General features: G+C 40.0%; 1 protein-coding gene across 4 annotated transcripts in view; it reads right to left on the bottom strand.

The window, feature by feature from the left end:
- Stau2 (staufen double-stranded RNA binding protein 2) overlaps positions 1-17704 on the bottom strand; it is a 248340-nt gene that overhangs the window by 141118 nt on the left and 89518 nt on the right. For all 4 annotated transcript variants that reach the window (XM_076924314.1, XM_076924313.1, XM_076924312.1 and 1 more), the window contains 4 exons: positions 14929-15088; positions 13369-13476; positions 10295-10507; positions 2721-2858 (listed from right to left, as the gene is read on the bottom strand). In XM_076924314.1, coding sequence (XP_076780429.1) covers positions 2721-2858; positions 10295-10507; positions 13369-13476; positions 14929-15088 — 619 coding nt within the window. The remainder of the gene's footprint in view (positions 1-2720; positions 2859-10294; positions 10508-13368; positions 13477-14928; positions 15089-17704) is intronic.

Raw genomic sequence — 17704 nt, 5'->3', positions numbered from 1 at the left:
TAAAAACTTGAACATAAGTATACAAGTGAGATGGTAAAGAGATGTGCTCCCCAGGAATTTGGGTAGATAACCTGAGTGACAGTCGCTACAGGACATGGAACACATTGACCACAGAATTGCTGTAAAGCACCACCTACCATATAGTTCAAGTCTATACAGTGTTCTGAGAGCTATCAGTGCTTCTCTTTGCAGTGAGAAAGTCCACCTGCTGGCTGGTTGGGCTTCTGTGGGCTGCAGTGAGCAGCATGATGGGAGTGGACACACTGGCGTCCCCTTGCAGCAGCATGAACTCAGTCCCCACCCTATCAGTGCTGGCCTGACCCTGACCTCAACACAGCCCTAACAATGCCCTTCCAATACCTGCTGTTTTCCCAGGGTTTGGCTTGTTCCCCAGATTCAGCAGCTCTCACAGTGTTCTGGAACAACTGTTGGTGACAAGATTAGACCAGCTGTGTCAAAAGCCTCCTCCACTTCTTTGGGGGGTTGGAGGAGGGGGTGTCAAAAGGTTCAACAAAGTAAGCAGAAGCCAAAGATCATGGAGCCACACACAGATGCTGAAGACCTTCTCCCTGCGTTCACCTTCCACATGCCTCTCACAGGATCCCCTCCAGTCTCCACTGCTTTACCCCACATTGTCTCCACATACCTGATGCCCTTCCGACCCAGGCTCTTTGCCCTTGAACTTGGTTGCAATCATTCCTACCCTGGCACCAACTGTTTATCTGTGTCTGCCAGATTTCTACCTGACCTATTCTGATCCTTTCTAAAGATGTCTTTCCTTCCTAGCAGGTGTTTCCCAGACTCACTTTCCCTCCTCACCCATCCCCTGCCTCACACAACTTTCCTTTTGTAAGGAGTTAATTCAATAGTCTTTGAGTTGTAATCTAGAGTTATTCTCATTCCTTGCTAACATACACAATGGTTACTCAAAGGATCATTTGAGTATAAAAGTCAAAAATGTATAGGCATCATCTTCCTACAAAGTTCACAGATGCTATAAGATTACTAATAAGATCTTTACATAAAAATATTAATGTCTGAGCAAAGCGGCTCTCTACAATGCTGTAGATGGTCAGATAGTCAGGCTTTTGTCTTGAATAAATCATTCTGTAATTTCAACCTGTCAAATTAACAAAATAGATCCTTGAATTCTTAAGAGCTAAGAATATTAGATCAAAATATTACTATATTTTACTTAGTGAAAAGGCTAGTGCAGTGCTCTTGGTCATAATATCTACACACAGGAGAATTCCTAGCTTTGAGCCTTGGGATTTCCAGAAGTGGTTTACTATTACTACATCGTAAGATAGCAATTCTAGTGGAAGCTTCCCAGAAAGGAAAGCAACAACTACAGAGTAAATAATTATGACAGCCCCACTACTTACCAATATCTAGTATCACATATGCACAGGAGTGCAAAACTTAGCTTACATGTGAATGATTAATTAATTAATTCAAGGTTCCATGTTTGGATGTTGAGATACCTAATATACAGTTCAACACTTAGTAAATAGTTGTTGATGTTATCTGTATTGTTTGAAAGCTAAGACCCTTGGGTTGGACTATAGTCTCTTTCACCACAGAAAAATTTTAAAGTTTGAACATAATAAAGTATACCCTAGTTATTAAATTCTTCTCATGAATATCACTGTAAGAAAAAAAAATGTAATTTGCAGAGCTATGTACTAAGTAAGTCTGAAACAACAAAGTAGTTTTAAATTTTCTACAGAGGGAGAAAGAAATCTAGAGAGGAAAGTGAGAAGTCCCAGCTGAGTCCAGTGCAGCAAAGGTCTTACTTTCAGTATGGGGACTGTTAGACTGTTTCCTTTCCACCTTTCAATATCTGGTTAAAGATTTATTTTAAGTGTGTTCGTGTCTGCATTTTGTGCCTCTTTGTATGTATACAACTACAAGTACAGGTGCCCAAAGAGACCAGAGGTGTCTGAGACTGCCCACCCTCTGGAGCTGCAGTCACAGGCAGCCCTGTACTGCCTAGTGTGATGTTATTAAGTATTAAGAACTGAACATGGGGCCTCTATAAGAAGAATACCAGCTCTTAACCACTTAGCCATTTCACCAGCCCTGGATATGTTTCTTAATAAAAAATTAGAACTCAGGTTGCTCCAAAACTATGGCTTGAAGGAACAAACACAGATGTGTCTAACCTGGCCTGGAAAGAACAAGGCAGTTTGGGTGTTAGACCTCACTCCTAGCTCATACAGAGTGACCAGCCTTCAAGTTTCTTGGCTGCACAAAAAAGATCGGTCTCTCCGTCAGTTCCCAGCATGCTCAGCTGGCCTGGCCAGGAGCTCTAATTTTCCAGAGTCCCATAACCTTATGCCCTTGGCCCATTTCCACACCCTGTATCTATTCTTATTTTGTTTCTAATTCCCTTTGTCTCTGAGCATAATAATTACTCACCCTGGCTATAAAATGCAACATGAACAGCTAAGAGACAGACATTAGATGATAAACTGTGGTAAATAACCCATGTGAACTCACAGGCCCTTCCAAATCTTACCCTGCCCATCTAACACGTCCTTGACACCAGCATGTTTCCACCAAGTAGAGAGGCGACCCAAGAGGGACGAGAGCGTCACAGTGTAAATGCTACAAACCTTCCAAGAACCCGCCTATCTTCACCACATCACTGTGCCACCCTGAGAGTCCCTCAGTCTTTTCACTGATTTAGAAACATTTACTATGATAGTTAAGAATACCTGCATTACAAACTCTCGACGGCGGGGCATTCCTCGTTCTGAAAGTAAAATGTAATCAGGCTCCTTTTCCTTTCTGGTCTGCTGGATTTGAGCCAGGCGGCTAATGGGGTTCATTCCTTGACCATACTCAGGTCCAGCCTAAAAACATAAGAAAAAAATTCAGAATGTCGGTTGCAAAATGTATTAGACCCTGGAAAAAGCAGCGGTCCTCCACCACATCCCCAGCGTAGCAGAACTGACTGAAAAAGACAAGTAGCCATGAGAAGGATTTGTAACAGAAATCTGTACAATGGACCCAACATTCAGGCTCCCATGGGATTAGCTACAGAAACAGTAGAGATAAGGTGCTTATACTTTAAAAACTGGTGATCTCGTCAGAGTGGGAGGCTGCTTCACACCCTCTGTTCACAAATAATGGCAGAAAAGCAGAACAGGACCTGGTCTGACATGAACTGTGAACAGACACTTGCAAAACATAACTTTAAAAAATGGATTCCATCTTCAAAAATACTTTTAGAACCTAAAATGTATTAAGAAAAAGAAGACAGGTTAAAAAGTGATGCATAGATGTATCACAAGAATGCAAGTAAGAAAATGACTAGTCAACTTCATTAGAACTTGGCAAATGCACATTAAAACCATGATGAAACAAGATTATATACCCACCAGCTTGGAGAATTTGAGAAGTCTAACAGCCCCAACAGGTAAGAAGGAGTGCTGGATAGGTTTATGTCAACTGACATAAGCCAATGTTATCAGAAAGGAGGTAATCTCAATAAAGAAAATGCCTCCATAAAATCCAGCTGCAGGCAACCCTATGGGGCATTTTCTTAATTAGTGATTAAAGTGGGAGGCCCAGCCCATTGTTCGTGGAGCCAGCCCTGGACTGGTGCTCCTGGGTTCTATGAGAAAACAGACTGAGCAAGCCATGATGAGCAAACCAGTAAGCAGCGCCCCTTCATGGCCTCTACATCAGCTCCTGACTCCACGTTCCTGTCCTGCTTGAGTTCCTGTCCTCACTTTCTTTGATGATGAATTGGGATGTGGAAGCATAAGCCGAATAGACCCTTTCCTCCTCATGTTTGATCATGGTGTTTCATCACAACACTGGAAACCCCAACTTAGTTCAGAGGGAAATAACAGAAGCTTGTTTGAGACAAGAGGGGGGTATCAGAGGGTAAGCTCACTATGTTACCCAGGATGACTGAACTAAATCGTGAACTAAAAACAGTCCTGAGTAGCCCAAACTATGAAGCACATTTCACCACACTAGCAAGAAGCACAGTAGAAGGGATAGAGAGAGCTAGGAAAAGTTCTCTGGAGGTGTTTAAGGGAGGTATCAAGAGGATTTGATGATTGTACTGATGAAAAGAAATCTCACTGCCAGATAGCTGGTACCACCAGCCACTAGATGAGGAACACTGAAAGATTAACAACATGACAAATTGTGGACCCTGAACTTGAGGTGCCTGTGAATTATTAAGCAATAATGTGGAACACATGATGGAGAACACATAAACAACTTGGGAATCATTTCTCTAAAGACTGAACTGAACAACACTAGGTGTAAAGGAGAAACTAGGAAAAGAACAGAAGACGGCAAACCTCAGAGCCAGCACAATGGCTCAGTGATAAGGTACTTGATGCCCAAACTAGAGGGATGCCCTGAGCTCAGTCACCATGGGGCTACAGAGGTAGTCAGAGAACAGATTCCTCTAGGTTGTCCTAGGATCTCCACATATATGCCACAATGTACACATACAAATAAAATATTTTTTTTAAAAAAGATTGTAAGCCTCACAACTGCAATGATTAGGCTGGACATGAGAGCAATGGGGATGGTTAGCTCTTGCTAAGGTACTACCACAAGCAAAACTGCAGATCAAATAAATTATAAAGGGTCATTTGCAGAGTATGAGTGATCAGATTGCAGAAAGGGGAGGGGGCTCTAATTAGGGACTGGGAGGGAGTTAAATACAAAAGGAAGGAAGGGTAAATTAACAGTAAGCATGGCTTAAAAAGTCATAAGTAATCATATGATTAATTGAAACAAAAACAATGACACATGTGAGTCCATGTATAAATAAATAGTATAGCTTAAATGAAATTTTCACCTGTAGGCTGACAGTATTCCTTCCATGAACCAAAGATCACCGAATAAAAACCCCAATATCAGGCATGAAATTTTTTGAGTTGTTGTTCAGTGATGTCAGACTCCCAAAATGTTACAGACTATTGATACTGCCCTTGGTTGCCAACCAGAGGTGGAAGGTAAGTTCCTATTGCTGATGAAACCACCATGCTTTGCAGACACAGGGTTCAGAGGTCCCTGAGCAGGAGCTGACCTTAATGCCTACTTCCTGAGGACCAGCTTTCATGGTACCAGAAGGCATCATGCAAGCTTCTAAAGGGTGACAAGCAACAGTTCTACCCAGCTATATGCCTATGAAGCACATCAAATACCAGCATGACATAACTCCAAGGGTATAGTAGTGTCTCACGTACCTTGGAGGTAACCAATAGTTCTCTAATTGGACTTATGACCTGTTCAACAAGAGAGAAATCATGCCTATTACTGGAAACCCAGCCAGCTACCCAGAGTTAGGGAAGTCATGGATCTTAGACAAGAAAATATAACCAACAGCTTAATGAATCAGCATAATCCCTGGCTACATACTAAATATTAGTCCTTATACTCATAGGTAAATGTAGTCCTCACCACTCACCCAGGAAACTTCTCTTCGCAACAGATGGAGACCTTTACAGAAAACTACAACCAATAAAAATGCAGAATTGTGGAGCCTAGTCCCAGATCTACAAGACAACTCCTGCACTCAAGGCTCAGGGAGAACTGCAGAAAGGGGGCTGAAAGGCTGTAACAGCCAGGGGGTCACGGAGTTTGCTGTGACTATGTCTCCTTGTAATGTCAGAAGTGACATCTACAAAATCTCACCACCACGACTGCCTACTATGAGCTGAACAAGGGCAGCATCAACAGACATGCGAAAGTGGGTGGAGAAACTACCACGAGGCCTCAGCCCTACACAAGAACTACCGGCCACTAAGGAATGCCGGGAGGGAGAAACACAGCAATTAATGAAAACACAGGGCTGGGTTTCAAAGAGCAAGGAGGACATAAGGGAGGGCATGGAGAGAAAACGGGGAAGGAGAAAATGGCACAATCATATCATAATCTCAGAAATAAAGGAAGAACTTTTGAGAAAGGTCACTGAAAGTGAGAGTCTAATAAAAAGGTTAAAGAGAAGCTCTGGATGAACCCAGCACTTAGAAGTTGCCACCTTGAACACATGAAGATGCTCAAATAAACCTGTATTTTTAATGAGAGATTTTCTGTAATGTCTTTTGCTGTTAAATCTCAGGCTTTTCTAAGAATGTCTCTATGTTCCAAAGAACTACTACTGATATAGATTTTAGTGACAATCAACCATATGCATAAACAAAAATTAGGTAAAGTTAGAAATCTGGGAAGATTGTTAGTGACTTGGCTTTGTCCCTTGTTTGAAATTAAGTACTATGGCCTTGACAGTTCAGTTATTCCTTAAATATCAAGTTTCAGATTGTCCTAAAAATCAGTAAAGACAGTCTTACAAATAGTGGTGTCCAGAAAATTTTATCTCCAATGTTGGAACGCCTCCTTTGAAATCTTATCTTACAGAAGACAATTATATTAAAGAACAGATAAAAACCTAAAGACATCATCTGATAAACTGTATATAGTAAAAGGGTGACTCCATAAATCATCTTTATATCCAAAAGAAGTTCACAGTTAATTAGCTTTCAGTGGATACTATAGGTAGAAATAACTGGATCTGAAACCTGACTCTGGGTGGAAACTTGTGTTCCTCAAATATAAATGCCCTGTACGACAGCATGACACATCACAAAAACACTGAGATAATAAGACAATGTGATGGTTTTTAATATAAATGCTACCCTGTACGACAGCATGACACAGCACAAAAACACTAGGATAATAAGACAATGTGATAGTTTTTATTATTTTAGGTAAAATGAAGGTAACTCATCACAGATATTTTCTTAACTTGTCTACAGAACGTAGGGAATCATAACATCCCAGATGAGTGAGATATATAAATACATAAGGAAAATAATAAAAACTCAAGATAATATTCTAGACAAACTATTTATTGACCTACAATATAATTACATTCAAAATCATCTAGATTGCAGCTCATTACATGAATGCTCCTTTCTCAAAATAGCCCACATGTCAGAAAATCTCCAAGTTTTATTTCACATAAGACAGACAGAGCACAAGTTAATTCCAAGTGTGATGTATGCACAAAAAAATGCAGGGGTGGTTATCCAGTGCAGGAGCAGGAGAGGCTCAGTGAAGCCTTCTCTGAAGAAGTTAAGTTTAAATAGAGATGTGAATGATGAATAGAACATTCCAGAATAACATACTTATATACTAAAAGCACTGTTTCCTCTGTCCCCAGGTGCTAGAAGATAACATTTTAACAACGGTTTTTCAGTGGCTATAGTTAACATGGAAATTAGAATTATATAACATTTTAGAAATGCATGTATCTTGTCTAGCTTAACAACTTAATATTCTTAGTTTATTAAGATTGGGCTGAATTTAATAGATATCATGATCAATCTTAGATGATTGTTTTGATATAATGCACTGTTCTGCCTTCATAGAACAGCTAAAGACTTTATATAGAGAGGTTTTTTGATAAATAGTGTGACATTCATGTAACTAGACAGCAACTAGAGTAGACAAGTAATACGCCTTCTTAATATTTGAGTGACTAATACATAAGGAATTTAAAAATATTTCATAATTACTTATGCATTCTGTGCATGCTTCAGTAAAGACTTAATCTTATGAAGCAAGTGTCAGTATTATCTACACTTAAAGGATGTCAACACTATGTAACTTGCTGAGGCCAGGAAGACACCCTCAAAACTGACTGCAAAGGTTTCACTAATCACAGCTCCACCTGCTCTCTGGTTGGGTGCTCAGAACCGAGGAGAATACACTGCTCTTCTCAGACCACTGCAGCTCATGGCCAGCACGTGACCAGTCACGTGCTGTTTATTTCTACCATTTATCTCTACTTGACACGTAACATGTAATGCTATCTCAGGGAACGCACAATGTGCATTTTCTTCTAAGAAATACAAAGTTTTCATTAAAAAGAGCATGCAGTAATTCATTTCTGCATACATGTATGTATTTTCATTATAAAGCAGAGGTAAAGGCAAAAATCTGTAAAAATATACCAAGTGTGCCACTGCACAATTCAAACAGAGGAATGGTTACTCACTGATGAATAGTAACTCAAGTACAGCCCCTTTCCTCATATGTGTAATGTGCCTGTGTGTGACAAGAGCTGAGCCAGGAACTGACATGCAGCAATTTGAGGTTTACTCTAGCTATACAAAACTCTTCTTCCACTCACGTCATCCACACTGTACATCTGACACCGTATTAAACACAAAGTCATCCACTCCCAACTTTGTCTTTTTTTAACCTTTTTAATGTAAATAAAATATGACCCAATAAAAGAAATGGTTATGAGAGGAAGAGAAATGGAGTAAGGAGAGGAGAAGCTAGGTGATGAGAGAGAGAAAGAGAGAGAAAGAGAGGGGGGCATGGAGGCAGATGTTCACCTGTCTCCACCAGTCAAATATAAATATATATATATTTTATATATCCAGGTTGGGTATTGGGTTGCACTTCTGATTGAGCATTACCAAACTTATAAAGCCTTTGATTAACATTTTTAAAAAATTGTATAAAAGCAAAATGGGAAAAGGGGGCATGGGATAGGGGTTTTATAGGGAGGGGAAATGGGGAAAGGGGATGGCATCTGAAATGTAAATAAAATATAAAATAAAAAAAAAAGAATCCTATGCCACATTTCAATGGCTCGTAGGTTGTAAAGAATTGCCTTGAGCTGTGCTTTCTTTGGCCATTCTTAGACTATTTGAAAGGAACTGAAAGAAAAAAAGAAAGAAAGAAAGAAATGGTTATAATACCTTGAAAGTCTGTGTGTTCTGGATTCTTCCTTTGCAGGGAAGGTGGGAGGAATGAATTGAAAACAAAACACATATGTTGGCCTCAGAGGTCCCCTAAGGATTAAGCATGACAAAGCATATACAGCATTGGACAACGTCAGGCACACAGGGTGCTTTACAGTTTCCACTTGGTGTTGCTGTCGTCCCTGATAGTATTACTACATGCTATCATCCTGTGTCCTGTTACAGTTCATGGTATCCTAAGAAATGACAGTGTAGCCGGGCAGTGGTGGCACATGCCTTTAATCCCAGCACTTGGGAGGCAGAGGCAGGCGGATTTCTGAGTTCGAGGCCAGCCTGGTCTGCAGAGTGAGTTCTAAAACAGCCAGGGCTATACAGAGAAATCCTGTCACAAAAAGCAAACAAACAAAAAGGAAATGACAGCGCAGTCGGCAGAGCTGCTGCTACTGTAAAACAGTGCATGAGAGGGGCTTACGCTCCTCCACAAGATGGCCAAATACAAGTGAGAAATTATCTGAGCATTTTTTTTTTTTGTAAAGCCTTACTTAGAAAACGAGGAATAGGGGCTGGAAGAAAAGCTCAGAGCGTAAATTGCTTGCTTTCCATGTATGTGGACTACAGTTCAAGTCTGTGTCACCCACAAAGGTACCTACTGGCATAGTGGCCAGCCTATAATCCTAGTATGCAGTGGGCAAAGACTGGGTATTCCCAGAGCAGGGTGGCTAGCTGAATTTGTAAGCTCTGGATTCAATTGTGAGTCCCTGCCTCAAAGAATACACGGGGAATGATCAAGGACACGTAATGTTAACCTCAGGCCTGAATACACAGACATAGATAGACACTTGCCCACATACATGCAAACATACATACATATATGTATGCACACCACATAAAACAAGGGATAATATCATCTACTTTACATGGTCATGATGTGAATTATACTTGAGAAGACACAAATGAATGCTAAGAAGCACAAATATATAAAGAAGTAAAATTATCACTGATTTATCATCACATGATTGCATCTTGATTTACAACAGGAAGCAAGTAAGAAAATCAGTTGGGAGGATAAAAGGGGAAGAGACAGAGGGAGACAAAAAGGAGAGGAGGGATCTACCAAACCTGTGTCAGCAACCTATAGGTAGTATACTACAGTCACATGTCACTTAACAATGGAGTCATCCTGTGAAAATATCATTCCACGATATGTGTACAGACACAGCACTAGATGATACGTATAGTTTGCTACACACTTAGGCTGTATGGTGCAACAACTGTTCCTAGGCTACAAAGCTTTGCAGTATGTTACTCACTAGAAATCCAAGACAACTCTAACTCAGTGGTGTTTGCAATATTTAAATTATATAAATATATGTAAACATAAACAAGTATATTAAAATGTTCCACAATTTTTCTGCTCTATTATGATTTTATAGGAAAACAATCACATATGTGATCTATATTGACCAAAGATACCATGTTGTGGCCCATCACTACAGTAACTAAGTAAAATAAATGGATAGTCACAAGTATATGCTTACCTTGACTATTGTTTTAGGGCGTTTTTTAAAAAATAGTTTTGGCTTCTCTACCACAGGAAGAGGTGGGAGTTTTTTAAGCTCCTGTAAGACAGTGGTTGCGGCACGCTTCTTGGAGAGTTTTTTGCTATTTCCCTCTCCTTCTGCAGAAAATTCTCCCACTGACACCCGGGTAACAAAACTCTTCATATGTGGTGGTCCACTTTCTTTAATAACCTATTAAATGTAAGCAAAATATTAATCAACATGCCAGCATGAATCTTGAAAGCCTCTCCAACTAGTCTGGAGAACTATGCCAAAATTATAGTATCTCTTTAAGACAGCTATTTTGAAGGTATGATATCAGTAATGTTAGTGTAAAACAGTTCTAATTCTAAATTAACCAAAGGTGAAGCAAATCCTAGCATGTGATTTACAGTCAGTCATGGTGCCTGCCCCATGTCTTACAGAACACAAAGCTAAGAGCACAGAACATGCCAAATTGGCAATGATCCCATACTAGATAAGCCATCTAGAGTAAAAATAACATGACTACATATACATCTAATGCTGTCCCCTATCACGGTGAGACATCAGAAGCCAAAGATGGTGTTTTATCAAAGATAAAGTCTTTCATACAATGGTCCATCTTATATGATTACCACATATAGGACCACATATATGATTAGGATTCTATAAGATCATAATGGAGCAGAAGAACTGTGCAGTATTGTTGTCTGTTTACATGTTTAAATATTTCAAACACAGTTGAGTTATGAAGCATTCTCTTGTGGCATATTTTCAAAAACAGGAAAGAGATAAAAATGAACCTCTTGCTTCTCTTCTCCTCCTCTCCTTATTCCTTCTCTTCCTCTCAGTACTCCTCCCACCTTAGCTCCTCCTACATATCACCCTTCCTGTTAAAATAAAACTTTTCTCTCAAAATACAAAAGAGAGGGGAGACAGGGAGGCAGAGGTTCACGTGTCTCCACCAGTCAAAGATAGTTGATATATCTAGGTTGGGTAGCGGGTTACACCTCTGATTGAGCATTACCAAACTTATAAAGCCTTTGGTTAACATTTTTTAAAAGTGTATAAATGCAAAAAGGAAAAGGGAGCATGGGATAGGGGTTTTCTAAGGGGGGGGGGAATGGGGAAAGGGGATGGCATCTGAAGTGTAAATAAAATATCCAATAAAAAAAAAAAAGAAAGAAAGAACCTCTTGCTAGAGACCTGAAAGGTTGTTTTCACTAGGAGATTCATTTTGGGATTCTGGTGATGTGATCTAGATGGTATACTGACAGACCATAAAAATGTGTAGTCTTTCAGTGTCAAGAATTAAGAAACCTTCAACCAGGAATATTCCTAACCATTTATGTATTCTTACATTTAAATTATATCTATCGGCTTATTGAGGAAAGATAGGTGCCAAGTCCTAAATACTCAAAATGCAAGTTTCCTTTAAAATTCTGACCTAAGGAACACATAGTATTTGGTTTACCACTTAATATTATATTGGAATTTTATCTTCTACTATTGGAGTCCAATTAGGAAAAGGAATTAAAAAAATAACAGTATCTCAATAACTCAACATCAATGGAATCAGGAGTTAGTTTAAGTATACTTTCCAGGTAACTTAAGTTCACCAATTTAAATGCCAACTGTTCATTTTCATACTCTGATGCACAAGCCTATCAGTTACAAAAGTAATTTCTTGGGCTAGGGAGATGGTCTAGCAGCGCAGTGAGATACCTGCTGTACAAGCAATGGCCCCTGAGCTCAGATGTCTATCATCCATGTAAGAACCAAGCACTGCTGCTTGGTAAACCCAACACTGGGTGAGATGGAGTCAGACCGACCTGTGACATTCATCAGCCAGCCAGCCAAGACAAACTCTGAGTTCAATGTAAGACCTTTCCCCAGAAACTAAGGTAGAGAAAGGCCCCTAGTTTATGTCTGAGTTTGGCACTCTCCTCCCAATAGGAATAGAATGAGCTACTGTATGCGAACCACACACACACACACACACACACACACACACACAATGGGATTTAGTGAATCAACAGGGGAAGTGTGTGTTTAATCTTTTAGTGCTCATGCTACATCATCAGTATGTGCATCAAATACTCTAACACAACACGCAGATATGCAAAGGACTTCTGGACTTCTGCTCTACACTCCAAGTATCAAGGGCGTGAGAGGCTTTACAAGGTTCCCCAGAAGTTTCTTGTTGGAATCAGTCTGCAGTCATGTACTCTCTCTCTCTGCCTTCCTTACTGGCTACTTTCAACCTGCTCTGGGACAGGAAGTTGGGTAATCTGACTTGTCAGAGTCTCAGTCCAATGTCCCTTTCGATGAGGAGAGTACAGGAGGCCCCCACTGTGTAAATGCTTTGGGAGCTCAGGAAAGTCCCCACGGTCCTCAGCTTATTTCCTCCTTCTTCCCACTTTCTGTGTATGACCTTTTGTTGACCTCTTACTATGGGAGGCATACAAAATTATATTCAAGGTGTTTTTCCTTTTGAAAAATTTTGTACAATTCTATAAATATTAAGTTTGTGCATATTTAGTTGTAGAAAGCTATCTCACTCCTTTTTAGTGGTTTGTCAGTTAATGTTAAAACATTCTGGGGAGCAGGGTAGTTCAATTCTAGAGTTTGTACTTAGCATGTGGCAAATTCCCAGGTACAACTCCCAGCATTTCCCCCCAAACAAGTCAAACATGTTTTGACCTCCATACAATGAAAAGAAATTGAATGTTAGCATAATATCACAAAACACTAGTACAACTCACAGCTTGAATTAAATAGGATCAAATTAATGATAAATAAATAAAACACTGAATCCTATAGATTAACAGAAATTATGATTAGAAAACAAATCTTACAGTCAAACCTGAAAAGTCAAGTAAAAAGGTGGCCTAGTACAGAAAAGGAGGAGACCCACAATGCTCCTAACATTACAATGCTTCCATTTCTCTAAGGCACAAATCATTTCACAGCAATGGATCTCAATACAAGAAGCATGTGCACACCTGCCAAGAATCTAGTATACCATTTAGCTTGTTTAAATAACAAAAGAAAAGCACATGAACACATACCTCAAAACTGACGGGCATATTTCTCTTCAGAGCAATTTCAAACACTAAGCTTATTTCAGATTTATTTGCATCTTTATCATCATCCATTTCTTTTCCTGATTCACCATTCTAATTAAAAACAAGAAACAGGGTAGCATTGGAGCCAGACATCCCAACAACACTCACATTGTTTCACAATCAGTTGGGCCTAGTTACAAAGTTTGAAATAGCGGACCTAGACATGGACAGTGGATTCTCCTTGACCCTCAGGGTCAAGGGCTATGCTGCTAGGCTTTCAGATCGTGTTTTGTTTTATTTGAAGTAGAAGCAGCAAATGCTGAGTTTGAAGATCTTGTACTCAACCATACATTCCTTAGACCTGATTCTTTTACTACAGAGTTGTGTACCTGCCTCTCTCTGCAACTGTGATTCTAACATGACCCTTGGGCTAACATAATAGACAATACAGGACACAAACCAAGAAATCAGAACTGTGTTTGGACTTATTCACATCTTTAATACATAATTCTGGAGAGCTGAACAAAGCATGTATAAGATAAGACAATAAAGGGACAGTTCTTGCTACCAAGAAGCTTATGTCTAATTAGAAGAAGTTAATAGTTACAAAAAAACATGCACCAGCAAAAAAAAAAAAAAAAAAAAAAAAATGTGTCCATCATTATAACAAATTTCAAACAAAGAAGAATACCTAGTTTGGAGAACAGATAATCTAGGAGGCCAAACTGTAAGGTTTGAATAACTTAGGCAGAAAAGATTAAGACACTGACTATACATAGGAAATGCCTGGATATTATTGAAGTTCAATAAAGAAAGTAGATGAAAGAATGGGTAAAATCAGGTGCTGGAGAGATGGCTCAGCAGTTAAGAGCTCTGACCTCTCTTCCAGAGGTCCCAACTTCAATTCTCAGCAACTACATGGTGGCTCACAACCATCTATAATGGGGTCTGATGCCCTCTTCTGGTGTGTCTGAAGAGAGCAACAGTATACTCACATACATAAAATAAATAAATATTAAAAAAAAAAAAAGGAATGGGTAAAATCACCCAAGAATAGCCTCAATGTTTTAATTTGCAAACTATAAAGTAGGATGCCAAACTCGCAGATGATCTTCTCCTCTTTACCTTCCTTGACCTCTGGCTGGGGATGAGGTTCACTTGGGAGAGTGCTTATGTTTAAAGCATGAGGCTTTAGGTTCAATTCCCTGCACTGCTGAAATATGTTGTGGTGCTTGCCTACATTCCTTGATGTCAACTTAACACAATGTAATCTTTATCTAATACAAGGTGCATTAAATGTAAGCAAATGAATGTTACTCTTCATCTTTATACACAAATTCCTAAATCCCATGTTACCGGCAAGTGACCTCCACAGGTGAACCAGGGCCTTCCCAGCAGGAACGTATGAGTCTAGTATACTAACAGGCACCTGAGAGCAAACTGCCATGACCCTTCTTTAACTGAACAGATTATTTCTTTTCCTACACAATTAATTTATTGTCTGCTCAGAACCCTCCATGAGGTAGCACAAGACAGAGATCGTCACACTCATCAGTGCCACACCTGAGGCGATTTTTCTGGAATTGGCTCATTCTGTAGGGCTTGAAGAGCTTTCATTGCAGCATTGTGTCTGGCAGCTTGTCGAGTCTTCCCTTCACCAAAGAATTCATTATTTCCTACAGTCAACTGAACATAGAAGATCTTGGGCATTGGGCAATGATACCTACAAAAAGAAAACACAAGCATTAGTAGTAGCTCAGAAGCAGTCTATAAACACTTGTAACCCTTAAGATTATTTCACTTAAAATGTTAGCAACTGTGATGTACTGCATATTCTCTTACCAATCCTAGTAAAATTTTAACCTCATGGATATATATCTAAGGTAAAATGTGAGTCAATATATCTATACATAATAGTATACACTGACTTCCATAAAAAATGTAACTTTTCTACATTCCTTAAGATCAAATGATCTTAAGCTTAGCTTCCAAGTGTATGTAAGAACATGTAGCACTTTTCTTTCTGTGCCTGATTCACGTCACTAACATAATGTCTTCCAGCTCCATCCCTGTTGCTGCATAGGCAATGATTTCATTCTTTTTATGACTAACACTCCATTGTTATTCTTATTTTCTTTAGGTCTCTGTCCATTGGTGAATACCTAGGTTGATTCTAAATCATGGTGACCATGAATACAGCCATAAGCATGTGACTACAGATGTCTCTTCAGAATCAGTTCCACTGGGGAGCCACATGTGGTAGTTCTATTTCTAGGTTTGATGTGTTTTGTCGGTTTTGACTTTGCTGTTTTTGAGGAATCTCTATGCCATTTTCCATAATGAATAGACTAACCTACATCCTCAACAATAGGAAATTAAGAGTTCTCTGTTCTACTTGTCCTTGTATTCTGGTTTCTCACCGCAGTTTGATGCACATTTTTGAAGTGGGGCTGAACAGTATTTAAGTTAATTCTTACATAGGAAGTTCGAGACCAGGAGTTAGACTCCCTGATAAGCAGACAGAAAGGGAGAGGGGCCACGGCTAGGGAATAATGGTGACCTATTTTCAGGATGGCCAGCTTCTACCTCAACATCTTGACTTGAGACAAAAGCCTAGTAGCTTAAAACAAAGGCTATGTAGGCTTTCTGTCTGCTGCCTCCAGGCCCCTGATGATGAACTGGCTCAACAAGTTCAAGGCCTGGTCAGGTCACGTGGTTCTGGGCTACTCATCAATAACTCCCTTCAAACTAGAGGAGAGTCACTTCCCTCCAACCCTAGAAGAGGGAGACCTTCTTCTTCAGAAAGAGCCTGGATGTCTCCTCTTCCCGAGTCCCCTCTCTGCTTTGAATAGGGTCTTACTCTCTGTGTGTCAGCTGCATGTGTGTGCTTGCTCACCCCGGTAATACCTTTCTGTATGGCTAATTCTGAATCTGGAGCCTGAGATCTGTCTGTTACCACCTGTTGAGCTTCAGATTCTCCTGCATTTCAGCTTTTTAGCTGGCAGAGAAAACAAACCGGATCCATATCCCTAGACTGTATTATTTCTACACTGCATCAGAAATAGCATAACAAATAAAGGTCATGGTTGAAAAACCTTACCAAGTTTTATGTTTAATGAAACAGGGAGCAAAGTGTGAGTAGCAAACTGTAGCCATGCAGCTGAGGGGGGTAAGAGGCTGAGAGAAGAAGAAAGAGCACATCTAAAAGAAATTTTAATAACTAGGATATCTGATAAAAATCTATCAACTCAACAATTACCTATAGAATTTCTTTTATGAAGGATACTGTAAAAAAAAAAAAACCAAACAAACAATATAGTAGGAAAGACAAACAGTAAAAAATGTACATGGACCCCCTCCACCTGGCCCTTTTTGCTGGGGCAGACTCATGGCTGGTCTGCTCCCGGGAAGACACCATACTCAGACCCATCTGAGATGATCTGCTGCACTCAGAGCAGTTGAGGATCCACTGCACTCAGAGCAGCCGACTGCTAGCTGGTCTGCTCCTGTGAAGACAGCATACCCTGATCCATTGGCACGAATTCCTGCTGTTCTAAACTGGTACAACTGAGCAGATCTTGAGTGCTACCTCTGCAACAATCTCACAATACCCAGAGGAAGCTGGACTCTCAGGAGATCAGACATCCCCAGGATCATCAAGGAAGCTGGATGCCCAGGAGCTCTAACACCCCCAGGATGATAGGATTACAGGATCCCAAAGGCAGCCTGAGTCCTGGGAGCTCTTCCATCCAGAATCATGGAGCACAGGGACAACTGGACTCTGAGAAGCTCTGATACACCCAGGAAAACAGGAGAGACAGGCTCCAGTCAGAGACAGTGAGTGCAGGTAACACTAGAGATAACCAGATGGCGAAAGGTAAGTGGAAGAATGTAAGCAACAGAAACCAAGGTATCTTGGTATCATCAGAACCCAGTTTTCCCAACATAGCAAGTCCTGGATACCACATCACACAGAAAAGGTAAAAATCAGATTTAAAATCACTTCTCATGATGATGATAAAGGACTTTCAGAACATAAATAAAAAAAGGAATACAGGAGAACACAGGTAAACAAGTAGAATCCCTGAAGAGGAAACACAAAAATCCCTTAGAGAAGAACAGGAAAACACAACCAAACAGGTGAAGGAATTGAACAAAACCATCCAGGATATAAAAATGGAAGTAGAAACAATAAAGAAATCAAAGGGAGACTACCCTGGAGATAGAAAACCTAGGAAAGAGATCAGGAGTCATGGATGCAAGCATTACCAACAGAATACAAGAGCTAGAAGAGAGAATTTGAGGTACAGAAGATGTCATAGAAAACACTGAAACAACA

Source organism: Arvicanthis niloticus, chromosome 25 (genome assembly GCF_011762505.2).
Source record: "Arvicanthis niloticus isolate mArvNil1 chromosome 25, mArvNil1.pat.X, whole genome shotgun sequence".
Taxonomy (NCBI): domain Eukaryota; kingdom Metazoa; phylum Chordata; class Mammalia; order Rodentia; family Muridae; genus Arvicanthis; species Arvicanthis niloticus.
The sequence above is the reverse complement of the archived record's forward strand: the minus strand, read 5'-3'. Positions and strand labels throughout refer to the sequence as shown.